This window comes from Cibotium barometz, chromosome 56 (genome assembly GCF_041138505.1).
Source record: "Cibotium barometz isolate CiBa-2024 chromosome 56, ASM4113850v1, whole genome shotgun sequence".
Taxonomy (NCBI): Eukaryota; Viridiplantae; Streptophyta; class Polypodiopsida; order Cyatheales; family Cibotiaceae; genus Cibotium; species Cibotium barometz.
Genome location: NC_141101.1, coordinates 36,182,071 through 36,203,616, shown reverse-complemented (window position 1 = coordinate 36,203,616; position 21,546 = coordinate 36,182,071). Strand labels below are relative to the sequence as shown.

Here is a 21,546-nt window from a genome sequence, read left to right as displayed (position 1 = left end):
GTGCATATGTGTGCCATGTCTGTGGGTATGCAATGGGTGTCGGTGTTCGAGGCTCTCTGAAGTGCCGCCATGAGATAGGGCTATCTCTACTCATGAGGAAATGGAAGATCTCTAGCTCCTGTATCTCTGCGAAGGCCCGCTTTTTGCGGCGAGTAAGTCTCCTCATCTCTCTCCTTGACTCCTGCTATGTGATGGCTCCCAAGGCTCTCTGTATGCGGAGCCGTGAGTATAGGGCTATGCACTCGTCATCATACCATCTGTTCTGGGGCATAGTCCCAGATCTCGCAGGCTCTCTTGAGTGGACACATGTGGGAAGCTCTGTAATGCAGCGGTGTGTAGGAGTGGGCTGTAATGGTATCCATAGATGCCAGGGGATCCATGAGTAGGAGCCCATCCTCTACTTTGCCAGTGTATATGTCTACCATGTCATGTGTGAAGTAGATGGTAGTGTGTGGCGTCGGTATGTGGGGAGCTAGTGATACTGGTGATCCGGCTAGTGAAAATGCCAAGTATGTATGATCCGCCCCAATAGGACGAAGTGGGATGGAGAATGAGGTGACAAGCTGTGATGCCTCCAAAGACCCCATAATGTAGTGTACCACCGTGCCTCCGGTCTGTGTATGACCCCCATCTGGAAAGCATGTCCGCCCTCGTGATCCTGGCCACTGTAGCATCCCGTTATAAATAACGAGACAATGCCTGGCTCCCAACTCTAGTAAGTGGTCCCCATAATGTCCTTTGTCTGGTCCAGTGTCCTCTGATGCCCGACTAGCCCCTATCTCCTCTGGATCCACAGGGTGGAGGATCCATATGTCATCATAGTCATACACCTCACAGTGTCTGCTCTATGTGTGGACATTGAAGTCACTCGTAAGAAATACCTCCCCTAGTGTAGAATAATGCATAATCTCCTCTGACAGACAAGTGTATGGCGAGGCTCCTGTCTCCTCCTCCTGTGGCATGTCCTCTGTAATGACATAGGAGGATCCTGATGGAGGAAAGTAACATAGGGCTATGTATATAACCTTGTCGTGTGAGAGCTGTAAGCTGATCCACATGTATCTGGCCTCTTGATCGTGTGCTACCACTCAGTCTCCCTGTAGCTCCTGTCTGAATAGAACTGCTACTCCCCGCGACCCTCTCGAGGTACCCTGGCGTGTGGTCCTCCTGTATGCTGACTCCCACTGGAATCCCTCTACTCGAGGTAGCCCTCTCTCTGGGCTTTGATGTGTCTCTGTCAGAAGTATGATGTCTCTCCTCACCAATTGAACTTGAGTCTTGCTTCATACAAATTTTCCACGGAGTTCGTGCAGGTATAGGAGACTTGAACGTAGGCCAAAAAGTGATCGAAATTTATTGCTTTACTTCACCCGCTGCTTAAAAACTGAAATTCTACTCCCAAAAGCTAAAGAATTTGGGGATTTTTGCTGGGTATTTTTAGACCTTTTTGGGCTTAAAATAGACCAAAAATGCATTTATGGTCTCAAAACATTACTGAAAAATCTATACATTCTAGAGATGATTTTTATATGCTTGTATGACTCGCAAAAATTTACAGCACTTTAAATAACCACCAAAAACTCCAAAAATTGAAAATTTTGAGCCTTCTAAAGTCTTTTTTAAAGTTTTTGAGCTCAGTAGCTTGATCTTTTGAAGCCTTAAACCATGGTTTTATGAAAGTGGTAAAATTTTCTTATAAGGGGGAGTATTTTTGAGTTGCCTACAACCATTGATTAATAGAAGATGATGAAATGGAAGCTTTTGGTGATGTTTGAGTGGGTTTGAAGCCTCCTATGCTTGCTAATCACATCTATGATGCCCGATTACGAAGAGGGTCTAAGGATTGGAAAGTCGTTTTGGATTTTGAATTGGTTTTTAACACACACAACTTAGAAGTGGTTTTTCCACCTCCCTTTGTCCTTTGGTTATTGTCCAATGGTCACAAGCACCTCTAGCCCTAAACATGTGCTTTTAGCTTACAACTGTTTTGATCTTTTTTTATTTCTTCCACAATTTGACCTAGCTTGTACACTTATACCATTGACACAAGAATCTCCATCTAGGTATTTGTGGAATTAATTTCTCAAGCAAATAAATTAATCAACCATTCAACCTAAGATAATTGCATCAAATTGAACATAAATTAAGCTTGAAAAATAGCACATAAAATAACACATCAAAATACTTAGCTTGGAATGAAAAAATCAATGGGTGCAATCTTTTTTCCTCATGTGTGTGGCCTATCTCCACACATAAATATTTACAAATTGTTTTTCCAATAATAGGCCAAATCCTCCAAAAATACAAAAAGCGTGCTTTTTTTTGCACAGCACTCTCTCCTGCTACTCACATACGCACCTGTGCACCTATTGCCCACCTGCGCACCTTAGTTGTAGGGTAGGGTTGTAACCCACCTCCAAGCAGGTAAGGGCTTGCACCTCATGGGGGTGGGGTTCGTGAAGAGCAACCTCTCAAACAGTCCAGCAGTTTGACATGGCCAGCAAGAAAACCTTCTTCGAAACCCTTATCTCCCCTCCTACCAAACCCAATGAAAAACCATCACCATGGGAGCGCTACCTCCTGAGCATGATTCAACATCTTCAGCAAACAAATTCAGCCTTGCAAAATGAACTACATCAAACAAAACAACATCTTTCAACCCTGGAGAAACAGATTAAGGAACAACAACACGAAAAAAAAAACAGGGAGGAAATCACACAGGTAAATTTACTTGATCCACAGCCTAAAGAAATTCTCATTAAAGAAGTAATATCACCGATTAATGAAGAGAACGAGCAGCAATGGATTGCAAAAGAAATTAGGGTGGGTGGTTTGTCAGAGAGTTGGGAACAGGTGGAGGTATTGGAGGACGAGGAGATTGCGAATGATACTTATGTCCCGGAATGCGAGATTCTACAAAGAAAGCTGTGCAGAGCTATCCCTTTCATTGACATTGGAGATCCCTCAGTGGCAATCAAAGGAAAACGTGGTTTTGAGGTACGCAGATATGAAAGACAAAATTAAAGTCATGAAGCAAACAAGGTCACTTAAGGGAACGAAGGTGTGGATGGTGGATGAACTCACAGCCACACAACTAAAAAACAGGAAACAAGAACTCAATAAAGTATACGAAGCAAGGAAACAAGGAAAATGGGCAGTCTACCGTAGAGGTAGAGCTGTTATTGCAGATTTCAGGACAACCAAACATGGTAGTAATGAAGAGTAGCTGCTAGAGAAATCCTTCATGTTATCTAGGATTCTCCTACGGTCATGTAGGGAATTTGAACTATTTTTAGTTTTATCTCTATTTTCATTTTGTTGCCCCCGAAGTGGAATGTAATCACATGGATGTATCTGATTAGTCCTATAGGTCAGATGTGGCCTCTAAAGGACGTTAATATAGTTTTCTTTCTTTTCTTTCTTTCTTTCTTTCTCTCTTTACCCAAAATTAAGAGCTTTATCTTTATTAAATTACTTGGGACTAGGGGAAAGATTTCAAGGTTCACAAATTATCAGAAAGTAAATATTGTCCAAGTCTATGCTCTAACCCTAGGCTATGGAAATAAAATGACGTGCACAAGCTAGCACATATATACGAAGCTTGTTCAAAATTATGAATGCCTTTCAAAAATAATAATTTGTGCGCATCCACCTCAATCTTCCAAGTTCTCCTCATCTATAAAACATCCAACAAACAATTCAATGAAATCATCACATATTTCATAGGCATACAAACCATCACCACACACGTGTTCATGAGGCATAAGTATTATGGGAATCACCTTGCCATACAAACCAACTACCGACAAACATAGAAAACCACTAGCATATGTCAATGTGCACCAAATGTATTAATATTTATAATGGCATCATAATGGGGGGGATACAAACATAAGCTAGCCTGTGCCTAGGCAACACAATATGAGGGTAGAGCATTGATATACAACAAAGGCTACCTACCCCATGTGTGGACCATTATGGGATAATGGTCCACTCTACCATAGTGTGTTTGGCAATGCGCCAAATCTCTACATCATTTGGCCTCACCCTTCCATGTGGATATCAGGATGCTAGTGATCGGGTTGCTCAACTAACTCGTAGTGGGGGCCATACATGGAGCATTGATATCCAACATTGGCATTATCAACCGCTCGATTGGCTGTGCGAGCACTAAGTGTATCCCCACATTTATTTGGTATATAGGTGCCTCTGATGTTCTGCGATATCCAGGTCCTTGTACAATTGTGGTATTTTTCATTCTCAATTGAAACGTTTTTAAAGTAATGAACAATGCAATGCTTTCAAAGGATTAGGCTTCACATGCAAAGGTTTTCTCTGAACATTGTAATATTAAACAGAACAAGCATTTTCATTTTGTATCAGGTGGACAGTATTACAGACCGGGCATTCTACATTGCACAGATGGTTGCAAAAGGAAGTTCTTTAGCAGAACTTGTTCAGAATGGCTGGCATGCCACCGAGGAAGAAGTCAAAAGGATTGCTATTGAGGTTCGTTGTCATCATAAAGGAGATTCTTTGACATTATAAAGGAGATCCTATCCTGTATCAAACTATTTGTTTTAGGGTGGAATTAAAATGAGGTGCGTTTTTTTCCACCTGGTAGGTCTTGGAGATCTTGCAGTACTTAGGCAGCTTAAGGCCCCCTGTGATACATAGAGATGTGAAGGTAAGGGAGTTTATATTTTAATTGGTTATCCAAGGAATGAGTCAAACAATTGAGTGCTTGTTGGGATTGTGGCTGATATTTCCTTGATTTTATGCTTAAAAACGAAAATCTGTGTGAATGCGTGCTTTGACTCTTCCTTTGACCTTAAAAAATGAGAACTTCTACTTTTGCTATTCATAGAGGTTTTTGACCGGGAAAACTTGGGCACAAGTTAAATGCACAAGCTCTAGCGATCTATGGTACCTGATAACATGAATAGTAGTACATGTGCACTTAATCATATATATAGTTCAATAGTTAAGGAATTGATTCTCTGACGTCCTTGAGCTTAAACCCAGGTTTGAAGTTTTCGTGTGGCTACATTGTCTCATCCAGTGTCTTCCACTTCTGTGTACCTATAAGCCTTTTCTGGGTTAGATAGCCATTTTATCAGGTCATATTGACCTACTATATTTTTCCATTGATCAGCCATAGGCTTTGATTGGCTGCTAACACAAAGAAGATTTCATGATTTGTGGATTGCTTATGAATTAGCAGCCAGAGAACATCATACTGGATGAAACTACTGGAAAGGTCAAGCTAGTAGATTTCGGAGCGGTACAAGATGCTGCTGCTGTTACATTAATTGGCAGTACAGTTGTTGGAACGGTATGCAATTTCTGCATGCCAAACTTTCGCTAATAATTTATTAAAAAGACTACAAGTGGAAGTGTTTGCTGTTGTAGATAACCAGCCTAGAACATCTAAAAGACATTTTAGGCACTCTTATGAAATCTTGTGATATAATCGTTGATAAATTATTAATTCAAAGGAGTGGTAATGCAGTATGGTTACATGGCTCCAGAGCAATTCCAGAACCGGGCTACTTTGCTGTCCGATCTCTATGGGCTTGGGTGCACCATCTTATATTTAGTTTCTGGGCGTCCTCCTTCATCTTTCCCTCAGGTGCAAACTAAGTAAATACATTATTCTTTAAAAATTCAAGCTATTTTGTAGTGTGGCATTCCGTGTCTGCATCAAAATGCAAGCTTTGAAACCAAACTGTGTAGTTATAAAAAAAAACAATTTTGGGGAGCATGGAAGGTTGCCTCACATCTTGATTGGGCTATTGATTTTTGTGTTGAATGCACAAATAAAATGGCTTCTAGGCTGCAATAATGGATGCAGAAAGGGAATGTAGGATAAATCAAGGTTTTCAGCTTTAGTCATATTAGAAGGTAGTCTCACGCTTTTAAGTGTAAGAAAGCTACATTGCCGGGACAGAGGACTAAAGGTTTTTAAGTGTTGGAAGATTCTGATGCATGTGATTTGGCTTTAAAGTCTCATATTCTCATGAACGGCAAATTTTGTGTCCTTTGAAGTTCAAGATATAGTGGTAGATCGGTGAATTGTTTTATTGAATTTTCTGTCCTTTAAAGTTCAGTAGTTGTAGATTTTGCGTTTCTCTCCTGCTCTTCTCCATAGTTAGCTAGCTTAGTTTTTTCTTACTGATCAGTATCAGATCCGCAGATCCTTCAGCAAATTGTCATTTTTGTGCTTGGCAAATTAATGGGAGTACCTGGGTGACCGAGGCAGGGGAGGCGCTGCACTACGAGGAGGATGGCACTGGCCTTGCCCTGCCAGCTCTGAAATTTCCAGATTACGGCCATCTTAGCTTTCGCAATAGCACCATCTTAGTGGATTCCCTAAGACCTGGATATGTCAATGATTTGAGCTCATCATTACCATCTTTGACTGGCATTTTTTTTTTCAGAAAAGAAGTATGAAAATATATACGAAAGGGAGTTCCCCCCCCCCCCCCCCCCCCCCCCTCCCCCCTCCCTCCTCCCCCAGAAAGAGACTTCTATTAAGTATGAGAAAAACATACAACAATCACAGCTATAAGCCGGAAGAGAACAGAGTCACCCCAATATGTAAGGTGATTTCAACCACTGAGGAGCATCATGATGCCATGTAAGACCTATGGTACTAGAGGAAAAGAAGATGCCATGGTCCCATTCCCGCATAAATATCACACGCTTCGCCTATGCAGAACGAGAGGGCCCCTGAATGCGAGCCCGAGTAGCCATAAGAGTGTGGATGATATAACCCCTTATGGTACTAATGCATTGAGACCCAAAAATCTGGACACCCTCAATAGCCTCTCTGCATCTAGCTCTCCAAATCTGCCATGCTGTAATACTGGCAATAATCTCCCAACTGGTGTCAATCCTCTGTCTAGGGGGTGTATAATCAGAGTGAGGAACATCTTGCAATAGACTAGGCTGGGCAATATCTCTATGAATGAAAAAAACAGAATCTGTACCACTGCCCTCATAAAAAAGTTGCGGACCGGACTGGGAGAGCCAAGCAACTGCCCCCCAAGTCACATGCATGGCTCAGCCACTCAATTTGCCCATAAGTTGGGCTACAGGACCCCAAATCTGCTGTGCAATGCTGCACCCCCATAGACAATGTTGTACGGACTCAGAATCTCGCACATCTAGGACAGGAAGGTGCTACACCGAAAACTGATCTCCCTACCTCGTAGGGAGACCACCATGTAAGAATAACCAAAAAGCTCCTTCTGTATGAGTGCCAAAGTCTATGCCAATATCTGCGCTGTATCACTGGAGAAATATCATAGCTCTCCCAATGAGGCCTGGGAGTAGGGACCCTATGCATCTATCGAGTGAGGAGAAGCCTGGCATTCCGAACATTGAAACTGAAAAAAGGAAGGCTTTTCAAAGGATCGAAGACATCAATCCACTCCCACTCTCCTGGATCCCACTGAAAATATTTGATAGGACTGCCACCATATAGCCACAGACACTAAGAGCCATGAGTGAGTCACTATCTGAGGAGAAGGGTCAATGAACCAGTGCTTCCCCAAGCGACCAACAATCCTCACTGGACTAAGCCATACTACATCTCCTCAATGTCCCACTAGGCGGCATGATAGAATACATGAGGAAATCTGTATCGTCCTGGCCTAGCAGAGCAATGACCTGCAGAGGTATGCCTATCCTCGAAAAAACTCCTAGCCAACTCGGATGATAGTCTCCGTGAAAGGTCCCAGAAAGCCACTCATGCGGAATAGCTGCATCAATCTTATCAATACGAATGCGAGAGCCCCTAAGATGCTGAGTGGATGCAACTCTCCGATCCTCCGGAAGACTCTTAAAGGTCTTCCAAGCAAGAACTGTGTATGCGCATCTCTCCCATCCTGACCATTGCATATAATGAGATGCACCAAGTGGCCGACCAGCCTCATCCCTAATGAAATCTTTCCACATAATAGGTTGTCGGTCAGCCTCGTCCAAAGACCTAGGAAGCCTTTGTCGCAAAAAATATCTCATGCTTCTCCATGCTCTGCCAATGGCTGCAATAAGAGGGGAAGATTGTGCCCTAATATCAGCCTTTATGAACAAAGAACGTGTGTTGGACATCCAGTCTCTCCTGACCCCTGGGTGTACATCTGGAAATCTGAGACAAGAAAAAATCCTTCGAAGGCTCAGTGCCTGGTAGGAAACCTCTGACCACAAGTTTGCAAAGCAACGCCCTGCATTGAACATCCGGATCGATAATATTCAAGCCCCCCTCTCTTTTGGGCTGAATAACTGTGAGCCAAGCTACCTTGGCACGAGTGTCTGAGGTGCCATCCAAGCCCGACCAGAGAAAATTGCGGATCAATCTCCGCAATTGGCCAATGCATGCACGAGAGAAGCACCAACAAGAGGCAATAAACCAAGCTGAGGCAAGCAAAACGTGATTAGCCACCAAAGCTCTGGAGGCTAAATCTAATCTCTTGGAGCTCCATTGGAGGAGCTTCTTCCAGATACTCATAAGTACCGGAGCAAACTGCTGTGCAGGAGAAATATCAATCCCAACTTGGCATCCCAAATATCTAGCAGTACATCCTCTGCTGATCCAAGTAAAACCAAGCTTTGCACCCCAATCAACTCTCGGTGAATCACTAACCCAAAAACCAACAGATTTGCGGCAATTAATGAGTGCCCCACTGCCAAACAGAACTCCTCTAGTGCTACCTGGAAGGAACATAAGCATATATGTGAAGCCTCCAAAAACAGGGTAGTATCACTAGCTAACTCAGAGTCAACCAACTCCTCATGACTACGAAGTGGCAACCTCAATCCTGAAATACCAGCAGTTGAGCGGAGAAAGATGCTCCTGGCCTCTGCAACTATGATATATAATAAAAGGGCTAATGGGCAGCCCTGTCGTACTGAACGAGAAATCTGAAACCGCTCTCCTCTATCACCGCAAGCAAGAACTCTACTGTGGGCATCACGATACATGCAAGAAACTCCCTTGATCCATCTCTGAGAGAAGCCCATATGACTAAGAGTACCCTCAAGAAAGTCCCAATCCACTCTATCATAGGCCTTCTCAAAATCCAAGAGCAGAATGGCTAAGGGCTGATTGCTCGCTTTAGCCCATTTGACAGCCTCCCAAAACGAGAAAATGTTCTCAAAGATGCTCCTGCCGTGTAAGAATCCATTCTGGGTATCATGAATAACATCTTGCAAAATTGGCTGCAATCTAATGCTCACTGCCTTAGCAAGAATCTTATAGGCAGTCCCAAGTAAGGTGATAGGTCTCCACTGGCCAATCAATGTCTTATCCCCGCTCTTAGGAATAAGATAAATAAGCCCCTCAGTGAGAGAAGAAGGCATAGAACCTGTGTCCCACATCTCCTGCAAAGCCGATGTTATCTCAGCCCCAATCTCATCCCAAAAAGTAGTGAAAAAAACAGAGGAGATGCCATCCTCCCCTGGACACTTACCATGAGGTAAGGCATGAAGAGCATGACTGAACTCTTGCATAGAAAAAGGGGCATCTAGAGTGGCACACATCTCCTCGGTGATCAAATGTGGCAATGCATTCCAAACCTTCCTCTGTGCCGTGTGTCTCAGATGAGAATGCGTCTCAGCACTAAGAAGCTGGCAATAGAAATCGGTGGCAATCTGTCTAACCATGAGAGGATCTGAGTGAAGAGTGCCATGTGAATCCTGCAACTGCCTGACACTATCTCTGGCATGAGATGGGCCGTGAGAAGCAAAGAAATGTTTGTTACATCTGCCACCCATCTGTGTCCAAAAGGATTCCTGGGCATGGAAACGATACTCCGCGCGCTGCTCAAGAGAGTGATGAAGTTCTGCTCTAATAGTACATAAAGAATCTGCAACCCATTGAGCATGAGGATGTTTCTCGTGCTCTTTCTGCAAGGCAGCCAATCTACGTCTAATAGCTCTTTCTAAGTCCAAGGCCTCTTGCCTCTTAGACAAGGCACATGTGTGATAAAAGTCACTAATATCACAGAGAGCAGAGGGCATGCTTTGAGAGGCCTGTAAGAAGTCATGAGATCTCCAAATATCAAGCATACGACGCGTTAGTTCTGCATCTGAAAACAAATGCTTAGCGATGCGTACATGGGGTGCTGATCCATGGCAATTCGGATCTCTAATACATAAAACCACTGGGCAATGATCCAATTTGGAGGTGCCTGTAGCAATCAAAGTATGTCCACCTCTGTCAAGCACCCAATCATCCACATAAAATCTGTCTAACCGTGCATAGATACATCCTACATCTCTTCTCCTGTTAGACCATGAATAAAGAAGAGTGGATGGACTCCTCAAAATGTCATCCTCATGCCAACAATCTGTACCATGAATGGAGAGTATAAACCTCTCCCAAGACGCTTTCAAGAGGATGCACCAAACCCTCATGTCCACCTCTTTTATCCGTTGGCATCTCAACCATGTTAAAATCCCCACCAATATTCCAATGGTCGGCAAGAGGCATCAATGTAGTGGGAGATTTCCAAAAGGCAATCCTCTCACCTCTATGGTTAGGAGCATAGAGGTTGAGAATACCAATGCGTGTAGTACCCTGCATAAGAAGGATCCACTGCGCTCTCGCAGGCAAAATGACACCATGTCCAATGATGCAAGGCAAGATCAAAGCTGAAACAGAGATACAAACACCACCCTTGGTGCCAACAGCAAGTGACCAAAAGGGGTGTCCCGAGAGAAGCTTGCCTGATCTCCCACACTGACTAGCATCCAGTTTATGCTCTTGCAAGAGCAATATATCCATAGGTCCACATGTGACTGCACAATGAAGCTGGGTTTTTACAATTTGTTTCCGTCGACGCGAAAAAAAAACCCCAAGACCCTGAATGTTCCAAGAGACAATCCTCATAAAGACTCAGAGTAGGAACGACCAGATCTCGTGGTCGACGAAGGACCCCCTTTAGAGGCGCAAGTACGTCTCGCATAGGTAAGGGAGGGAAAATCTGACGATGTAAACCTTACCTCTCTCTCCCACTTCGGGGAAAAGCCAGGCTAGTCCTCAGAAATGGAGAGGTACCATGACAATGCGAATGTGCAACATCATCCTCAAGGGTGCAATCATCTGGTAACTGTAATGCAGCATCCTCCTGTGAAGGATCTAGATCATGTGCTTGCAAGGCCTCATCCTCCAAAAAAGGATCAACATCCTGTGAGGCAAGAGCTGCATAGGGGTTAGGGTGCTCCACAGGGAGTGTGGGTGAAGGGGCAGGTACGGGGGTCCGAGGGTGCGTGCCATCCCTAACCACAACCCAACGCTGTGTGGTCTGCTGTGGCAAAGGAGCAGCTGGAGTCTCGGCATCTGCAGAAGGCCTCTGATGGGTAGGACCACGCCGCCTCCTAGCATGGCCCCTCGATCTGGGACAATCTCTAGCAATGTGACCCTGTCTCGACGACAAATCCGGCACTGGTCAGGTCTACCTGCAATCTCCATCCTTTGGCGGAAATGAGATCCGTCAGGTCTCTGAAGCATAACATGATCATCAGTAATCGATGGATCAGGAACAAGCACAAGGACCCGGGGTACACCATCAAGAGTGGCGGAAGCTGAGGCGGAGAGCTCGGGAGGATTGGTACCTCTAGAACCTGGCCAAAGGATGCCCCTATGGAAGCCGAAAGCTTCCAATAGGAGCGAGGAAGACCAAGGAATCGTAGTGAGACTGGGGTAAGGCGCTGATCCTCCACCACTGGATCAAAGCCCACCTGGTACTGAAAGAAGAAAAGCTTCCTAGGACCAAGACGAAAGGGGCTGCTAGCCAAAGCTTGAGAAGTAGCTTCTGAAGAATGAAAGTCCACCTGGAAGAAGCCTCGACCAAGTAAACGAGTATCCTGAAAGTGCACAATCAGCTCCGAAGGGAGAGCTGCTAGAAGCCATTCACGGGCCTGTGAACGAGAAGGGTGGAAACCATAAACTCTCGCAACAAGGGTAGTCTGGACCTCAAGGTCAATGTCGTGCTGAAGTCTTGTGAAAAATTGATGATTCTCCCGGCCAGTGAGGTTGATGAGAGATTGGCTGCGGCAGAAAAAGCCATAAGACCAATCAAGAAAAGTGGGCAGCCGACTTGAATCCAGATAAAATAGCTGCTGGGAAAACGGGAGCAGAGGAAGGGGGGCAAAGGCGGGGAGGAGCTGGGGAAGCAAGGGCAAAGGGGCAGGCGGGGGTAGGAGAGGGGCAGGCGGGGACTGAAGAAGGCAGGGGGCGGGCAGCAAAGGGGGAGGCGGGGCAGGAAAAGGGGGGCTGGCGGGGGCAGCAAAAGGGGCAGGCGAAGGCAGGCGGTGGGCAGCAGAGGGGGTAGCTGAAGGGCAAGTGGGGACTGAAAGGCTAGCGAAGGGCAGAAGATGGGCAGGCGAAGGGGGGTGCGAAGGCAGCAGATGGGCAGGTGAAGGCAGCAGAGGCAGGCGGGAGCAGCAAAGAAACAGGCGGAGGCAACAGAGGGCAGGCGGGGGCAGCAGCGCAGGTTCACGTCACTTCAGCATGTCGTCGGTTTTCCCAGTTTTGGCATGCTGTGCTGTAAATTTGATGTGAAGCACCAAGTTGCTTTGAAGGCGAAAGGGAGGTTTCAAACCAAACAAGGGGGAAATCTCAACCAATCAGGTTCCTCGTGCTGCCAACAAGGTTGCATATTAGTGGCAGCGAAAAAGATGCCATAATCCCACTCTCTCATAAAGTGGCCGGGCTTTCTCTCCACAACTCTCGAAGATCCTTGGATTCTGGTCCAAGTGGCCATAAGGGTGTGGATGATATCACTCCAAATCGTGCAAATGCACTGTCACTCATCAACCAAAGTGCCCTCATTGGCCTCAGTGCATCTAGCCTTCCAAATATGCCAGGCTAGAGTGCTAGCAATTATCTCCCATGCACTGTCCAATCTCTATGCAGGTGGGACGTATCTTGGCTCCCGCATGTCCTGAAGACCGAACCGCGCTGAGCAACTCCTTGACTGATCATAATTACCTGATCCCTATCGTTCCCTTCATACCTCTGAGCTATGGGCCCAACTGTGTTAGCCAAATGATATCACCAAAAGAAATGTAAGCATCCTTCCTCATTTTTCCAAGGAGATGTGCTATCACAGTCCGTGAGCGCACCCTTGCACTCCCATAAGCAATGGTAGATTGTCTCTGAAGCTCCAAAGTCCCTAGTTCATTGGATTCAACCTATTGGCCCTTGGAGCAGATGTACGTCCCTTACCATGAGGTGCCAATCCAAATGGCCCTTGGCGTAAATGTATTTCCCGTTGCATGAGGTGTGATGTCCACACTATGGAGCCCGATAGAAGCATAGAGAATGCCCAAATAGTGGCATAGAGATTGCATATGATTAATTGAGTGGCCTCCATGCATCTAGAACACCAATTCTCTTCTCCCGTTGCTTCATTTTGGTCTTCTATGCAGATTAGTCTTTTTTTTTTCTGGAAACAAGATCCTTCTATTAGTTAACAAAAAAAAACAGCCTCGAAGGGCTAAATCCAAACTCGCCTCCATGTACGGTGTGAGGATCAAAGAACAAAAGGAGAGGAAGGATGCACTTCTCCTCCGGCTGCCCGCTCTATGAGGAGAAGGCTATCTCATACAAGGGGTGGGGGAGGGAATAACCACACAGGTGGTGTGTAGTGCCAAGTGGGCTCACCACCTCTATCTGGGAGAAAAGGACTAGGTCGCCAGAGCCTCAGGAAGGCTTCTCGATGCTTCCGCATACGGTCAGAACCACCATGAGCCTTCTCTTTTTTTTTTTTTTTTTTTCCGAGAAAAGATCCTTTCATTAGTTATATAAAAACGCCCGTAGGGGACCTATTGCGGCAATCACAGCTCGCTGAAGCTCCGCCCCGTCCCTGCTTGCACGTACTGCACACCTGCGCCCCCCGCCTTGTCCCCTCGCGCTTGCTCTTGCCCCCCCCGCCTACTGTAGTTTCTGCGCCCCCCTCCCACGTTGCTCTGCCCGTCGCCCATCCTTTCCCCCCCCTCCTCCTGCTTAGTTGTTGCGCCCCCCCCCCCATTGCTGCTACGCCTCACCTCCTCGCCTTCTCGCCCCCCCCCTTCTTCGCGCCCACCTCACCTCTGCATCGCCCCGACCCCCCCTCCGCCAGCTTTTCTCCTCCACACCCCTCTTTCGCATAGCTGCCGCCCCCCCCCCCCCCCCACCCCCCCCCCCCCCCCCCCCCCCGGGATTCTCCTTCGCCATTTCACCCCCCCCCCCCCCCCCTTTGTGCTGACTTCCGCCCCCAGGGGGTTCTGTTTTTTCCTTTTTCTCCGGTCTTCCGCCTCTCTGTGTGCAGCCCGTTTCTTGCAGGATTTCCGCTTTCGCCTCGCCTACGCCTGAGCTTCAGACTCTGATGGAGACTCCTCCCTCCTCGCCTTAGAGGGACTCATCCGCAGCCCCCTCGCCCGCCCCTGAGGACACCCCCATCAGGCTCTCTCTTTCGCCGGAAGAGGAAGCGAGCCTCACCGCAGAGGTGGAACGCCTTCAGGCTCATTCCACCATCTGCCGTATAGTCGGCACTTGCCCCAGCAGAGGGGAGATCCGGGATCTTCTCCAGGCCCGCCTTCTTGCAGATGTGGGCAAGATCGTGGACGTACAGCTACTGGGCCGTGGACATTATCAGATCGAGTTTGAGACCGCCCAGAGTGTGGCCAAGGTCCTTGCCATGAGTCCCCTTGACATCAGGGGTGCTCGGGCTTTCTTCAGACCTTGGCAGCATGGCTTTGACCCAGCAGCGGCCGAGCAGGGAGAGCGCCTTTTCCATGTTACAGTTTGCTTCCCTGGACTCCGCCGTGAGTACCTGCCGCTCCTTTCTAGGCTAGGAGCATTGGTAGGTTCAGTGCTTGAGACTGGCCCCACAGCAGCTTCAGTGGTGGCTAGAGCAGCTGGGCTACCTTCGGTTAGAGTTTTCGTTCCGGACATCTCCTCCCTTCCGAAGGTCATTCAGCTACCTAGGATAGGGGGGGGATGGATTGATCAGAGAGTGGAGTTCTCGGGGCTCCCGAACCAGTGCTTCATATGCAGGCAGGTCGGTCATCTGGCCAAGGCCTGCCCTCGCAGGAGACCTCGACCCTCACCACAGCAGCAGGCCCCTGATGGCCCGCCCACATATGCGGCAAGGCAGGATGCCTCCGGGACACCTGCTCAGGCCACAGAGACCTCGGAGTGGCAGCCTGGACAGGGGTGCCGCCGAGGGAGACAGCCACAGCAGCACGCACGGAGACCGCTGCAGCAGACAGCAGCCACAGTCTCAGCCTCACTGGGTTCCCGTGAGGAACAGCTTTGCTCCCCCTCCAGGAGGAGACACCTGCAGCGACGACTGAGGACCAGGAGATGCCAGCACCCCCTCCTTCACCCCCCCCACCCCCATCCCCTCCCACCGCCTCGCTTCCACCTTCGCCTCCTCCCTGTAGGAAAAATGGGGGAAAGACAAAGCTAAAACTGAAACTGAAATGAGAGTAAGACTAAAAGGAAACACAAACCTTAGACATACCTTGAGATGAGTGTAGACAAGACACAAGATTGATACTTTCATTGATGTGACACCTACAATATATAGGTGAGAAGTACAAGATAGAGCATGAGTGCATATGGGATAAATCCCTGAGTGCCACGTGGCATACACTGAGATGACCAAGACTAAAAGTACTCCTAGTGAGCACTTATTTCCAACACCCTCCTTAAGTGGACACTAGGAGGAAGACAAAAGACAAGACTATAACATGACAAAAGATAAGACCAAGACAGAGAGACTAGACAAAGATTGAGAGACAAGCTAGAAGACAAGATGGACAAGACTAGAAGACAGACATAAAGACTGATAGACTGAGAGACAAGACATGAGAGACAAAAGATCCTGAGACACCCCTCCTCAAGTGATGTTCTCATATGGGTCCACAAGGGTAGGGACAAGAGTGGATCATAGATAGACAGAGAGAGAGACAATCAGCCAGTAGAGTGGTCCCACAGAGAGAGAGACTTTCAGATAGACATGAGAGAGACTGACAAATAGAAGATAAATGGGGACATAGACAGAAAATGCCAAGAGAATGTGGGTAGCTAATCCACAAAAGAGAGGCATATAGACTGATAGATAGAGTGTCAAAAACATGTGACAGGATAGACACACAGGATAGACACATAGACAGAGAGACTGACTGATTGTAGATAGACAGAGAGATGGACCTTGATAGATAATCCCTCCTCAAGGGCAATCCTCCTGCTAGAGTGGGTAATGCAGGGGTGCCTCTTGGATAGGGACAAGATAGTCCATGTAGACAAATCAACATGATATTACCCCATGATCTACATCATTGGTGATCAATGGTGGTAGATAGCATGAAAAACATAGATAATTATGAGAGAGATGGGAAGGTCTTACCAGATTTGGCAGTGTCTAATCCCGTACAAGATAGAGAAGTAAATGAAATTCTCTGATACCATGTAGGAAAAATGGGGGAAAGACAAAGCTAAAACTGAAACTGAAATGAGAGTAAGACTAAAAGGAAACACAAACCTTAGACATACCTTGAGATGAGTGTAAACAAGACACAAGATTGATACTTTCATTGATGTGACACCTACAATATATAGGTGTCACATCAATGAAAGTAGGAAAAATGGGGGAAAGACAAAGCTAAAACTGAAACTGAAATGAGAGTAAGACTAAAAGGAAACACAAACCTTAGACATACCTTGAGATGAGTGTAGACAAGACACAAGATTGATACTTTCATTGATGTGACACCTACAATATATAGGTGAGAAGTACAAGATAGAGCATGAGTGTGTTGGGGTAAAGGCGTTATGCCCACCCTTATAGTGTGCACAAGCCCATAAGTTATAGTACATAGTACACTTAGTACTTTTAATGTACTAAGTGCACTATGTGTACTAGTGCAATATACATGTGTGATAGGGGAGTCACACACTCATGCTATTCATGAGTTGACTTATCCCCACAACTCTCTCTCTCTCTCTCCCTTGCTTCTCTGTGTATGTCTCCCACATAACTCTTAACCCTAATTCTGTTTTCTCCCCATCAACTGGTATCAGAGCCTTCAGTTCCTTCGAGGAGAAAGAAGTAGGATTCTCTTCAGGTGTTGCTGAGGACAAGCAAGCTGCAGCTACTCACTAGCGCAGTTCAGAGGAGGCATCCCGGCAGTAGTGCAGCAGCAGGAGCCCGTCGACTTCAGGCGTGTAGGCTGGCTCTAGGCGAGCGAAGAAGCCAAGGACACAAAGAACGGACGCTCACAAGGCGTGGCGCTGACCATTCCGGCGGACGTGTGGAGAATCGACGGGCAAAGCAACGGGCAGCAAAAAGAGTCAAGTGCCGTGCATCTCTTCCCTGTGGCGCCGTGTAACGCTGGCCACAAGGCGGATAGAGCCGTCGACTGCAAGTCGTCAGCTTGGCGCTAGGCGAAACAGGCGAATACACAAGGCCGCCGTGGTTCTTGTTTTGGCTGCACCCGTCGGGACCCTTGACTTTTCGCACGACTACAAACGTGTAGTGCTGGGCGTAGATGCGCTCAGGCGATAGCACCATAAGTGAAGTGCAGGCGAGACCAGCTGCTGGCGGGAGTTAAATCATTAGCGAGGAGGCCAGCGAGCAGACGTCTATTGTGTTGCCCACGAGGAGAGCTATGCAGCCTAGCATCCGTACACGCCAACAATCTGCAGGCACAAATACCACGCCCCCTTCCTGCAACAGAAATCAATCTGCAAATCTCAGAGAAATTCAGAATTTCATAGGTATTTGCCTCTAATTTTTGCGAATTTCTTATCAATCATTAATTGAGCAGATACAGGCGCTGAATTGCTCAATTTTGAGCAAAATTGGCAAAATTGGGTGACATTGGTCACAATCAGGATAAATTTGCAGGACATTGGTCACAATCAGGATCAATTTGCAGGAAATTGGATGTCGAAATTTGGGGCTTTTGATGTAATTGTGCAATTAAGCACTCATACATGCTGTATGATGTGAAAAATCGCACATTTGGGCAAAATTGCAGCAAATTGCAGCAAATTGCAGTGCAAATCAAGGGGCTTTTGTGCCGATTTGGTTGATTTGTATGCATGCAATCGCATTTGATGCTGTGGATAATGTGTTGATGCCTTACAAGCACTCAATGTGCCTGTAAATCAAGGGGCATTCATGTATTTGATGTATATGTGGCCAGGGGGAAGCATCGTGAACACTCTGGATGCCTTCATGTGCGTCAATGTACCATGTATGATCAGAAATTGATCTTAAATCAAGGGGCTTTTCAAGTTTGTATGCTTGTTAAGCTTGGCAAAGCAGCAGGCAAGACATTTATGCCTTGAATCCTCAAAAATCAGCTTGCAGTCAAGGGGCTTTTGCCCAATTTCTGTTCGGGACTGTTGTATGCAGTGTACGGGACTATAAAAGTCTGATTTTTACTCATTTGGACAGCCAGGAGAGCATTTATTGCTATTGTACCTGCTGGTACAGATTTGGCACATCTTTGTGCATGTTTTGGCATGGCTGTACACTGTTTTGAGTGACCAAAAGATTCAATTTCAGCTGCTGAAATTGCCAGTACAGGTTTGGTACATCATTGGTGAGCACTTGGTACTGCTGTACAGTACTTTGGAAGGGCAAAAGAGCACATTTAAGGTGCTGTCCAAAATCTGCAGCAACCAGATTTTGGTGTTTTCATCACATAAAGTGGGAGAAAAGTTGCATTCTTGCTTCCGCAGTGGGAGATAAAGCTTGGGAGAACATTTGTGAGCACTTTGTGTGCTTTGGGTGCAGTGTTTGCACATTTGCAGGGAGTCAGGCATTGACAGGTTGCATATTGCTATGGCAACCACAGGTGAGAGCTCTTCATTGCTTCACATCAAGAAGCTTGAAGGCTCGCATAATTATGATATTTGGCAAACCCAGTGCTACAATGTGTTGCTCCAGAAAAAGCAGCACAAGCCTATCAAAGAAAGGGGTGTGATGCCCGCTTCTCTTACAGCTGAAGAGTGGGAAGATATGGATGAGCTGGCAAGATCTACTATCATGTTGTCTGTGTCAGACTCATTACTTTTCAGCATTCGTGAAGAGAAGACAGCTTGGGGAATGTGGCAGAGATTGCAGGACTTGTATGCCCAACAAAGTGCCTCAAGCAAAGTGTATTGGTTGAAGAAACTCATAGGTCTTCAGATGAAGGAAGGGGCGTCTATGACAGCCCATCTAAATGAGTTTAATGGTATTGTCAGCCAGGTCATTAATCAAAAGTTGGCAATGGACGATGAGTTCAAAGCCACTTTTTTGTTATGCACTTTGCCAGAGAGTTGGGACACATTTAGGACAGCCACTAGCAATTCGAATGCTATGCTGTCATATGCAGATGTTGAGGGTGCTCTTCTTCAAGAAGAGATGAACAGGAAGAACAACTCTGTTGGAAAGTCCAATGCAATGAATGCACGTGGGAGATCCCAGCAAAGGGGAAAAAGCCAAGAAAGGGGAAGGAGCAAGTCTCGCTCCAAAAAGGATTTGGAATGCCATTATTGTGGCAAGAAGGGACACATTAAAAAGCAATGCTACAAATGGAAAAATGATCAAAAAGAAAAGGGAAAAGGCAAAGACAAAGAGAAGGATGAAGCCAAAGATGTAAAGCCAAAGGGCAAAAGTGGAGTCAAGATTGAAGAAATCAATGTGTCACATGCAGGTGGTAGTGAGGATGAGGTTCTCTTTACGTCTTCACTTGATGCCCATTCACTTCTTACAGGTGGTCATGGTATGCACTCATGGATCATTGATTCAGGTGCCTCCTTTCATGTCACAGGTTGCAGAGACTTGTTTGTCAGGTATACTGCTGGCAATGAAGGAGTGGTTTATTTGGGTGATAACCATGCATGCAAGATTCTTGGCAGAGGTGATGTGAGGCTTGTATTTTCAGATGGCTCACAGCTTATGCTCCATGATGTCAGGCATGTGCCTGAGATCAAGAAGAATCTGCTTTCTACTGGACAGCTTGATGATGCTGATTATGTTACCACATTTGGTAGTGGAAAGTGGAAAATTAGTAAGGGCTCACTGGTTGTTGCCAGAGGCTCTAAGGTGGACACTCTTTACTTTATGCATGCAGGTGTTTGTCACCATGCTAATGTAAATGCAACCGAGCTGCCGGAAATTTCTATGTGGCATAGCCGGTTGGGACACATGAGTGTCAAAGGAATGGAGCAATTGTCTCGTTTGGGTTACTTGCCTTCTCTAAAGTTTTCAAGTTTTCAGTTTTGTGAGCATTGTATATATGGTAGGCAACTACAGTGCCCCCACAAGAAAGCTCTTGGACAGAAAGATGCTCAGTTAGAGCTTGTGCATACAGATGTATGTGAGATGCCTCAGCTTTCTTTGGGAGGGGCAAAATATTTTGTGTCTTTTATAGATGATGCCACACGCAAGGTGTGGGTCTATCCTCTTCGTTTGAAGAGTGATACATTCTCAGTGTTTCAGAAGTTTGTTGCTCATGTTGAGAATCAAACTGGCAAAACACTGAAGGCTTTGCGTTCCGACAATGGTGGAGAGTACATGTCCAAACAGTTTCAGGACTTTTGTGATGCTAAAGGCATCAAGAGGGAGCTCTCTACTCCTTATGATCCTCCACAAAACGGGACAGCAGAGAGGATGAACAGGACCATTCAGGAGAAGGTCCGTTCTATGTTGTCACATGCTGCATTACCTCATGGTTTTTGGGCTGAAGCTGTTATGACAGCCGTTCACCTTATAAATAGGTCACCTAACACGAGGCTTGGTGGGAAAGTGCCAGAGGAAGTATGGACAGGGAAGCCTCCGTCATACAAGCACTTGAGAGTGTTTGGTTGCGTTGCGTACGTGCACATACGCAGGGAAATGCGCACCAAACTTGATCCTAAGTCTCATAAATGCATATTCCTAGGATATGGTGACAGAGGTGAAATGGGGTATAGACTTTGGGATCCCATGAATAGAAAGATCATACGCAGCAATGATGTCATTTTTGATGAAACATGCATGTATAAGGAGCCTGCAAGGCAACAGGAGCCTGGCAGAGTCATCTTTGATGATGATGGACATCATGGACAACAACAAAGGGCTGTAAATCAGCCATTACAGCAGGAAAACCAGCCCTTAAATGGTGCTGAAAATGGTCCAAATGGACAGCCAGATATGGCAGAAGATATCCCTATGGATATACCACAGTTGGAGGAGATACCGGGCATGATTTTTCAGCCTTATGGCATGGAACAGGAGCCACCAATGGGTGATATGCAGGCTGGACAGCAACCTGCAAATGATGGTCATTGGGTACGGAGGTCCACTAGACCCTCCAGAGCCCCTGACAGGTTTGTTCCAGGGGTTGACTATTTGATGCTTACTGACTGTGGGGAGCCCTCATGTTACAAGGAGGCTTTACAGAGGGCAGACAAAGCTCTATGGGAGCGTGCCATGAAGTCAGAGATGGATTCTCTGCATAAAAATGGAACTTGGAAGTTGGTGCCTTTGCCTGCAGGCAAGAAGATTTTGCCAT

At 46.3% G+C, this 21,546-nt stretch overlaps 1 protein-coding gene across 7 annotated transcripts in view; it reads left to right on the top strand.

Moving 5' to 3' along the window:
- Positions 1–21,546, top strand: part of LOC147607163 (uncharacterized) — a 175,801-nt gene that overhangs the window by 78,556 nt on the left and 75,699 nt on the right. For 5 of the 7 annotated variants that reach the window (XM_086791550.1, XM_086791547.1, XM_086791545.1 and 2 more), the window contains 4 exons: positions 4,384–4,509; positions 4,625–4,687; positions 5,222–5,335; positions 5,513–5,632. In XM_086791550.1, the coding sequence (XP_086647676.1) occupies positions 4,384–4,509; positions 4,625–4,687; positions 5,222–5,335; positions 5,513–5,632 (423 nt within the window). The remainder of the gene's footprint in view (positions 1–4,383; positions 4,510–4,624; positions 4,688–5,221; positions 5,336–5,512; positions 5,633–21,546) is intronic. The other 2 variants (XM_086791546.1, XM_086791549.1) reach the window with 1 other exon arrangement.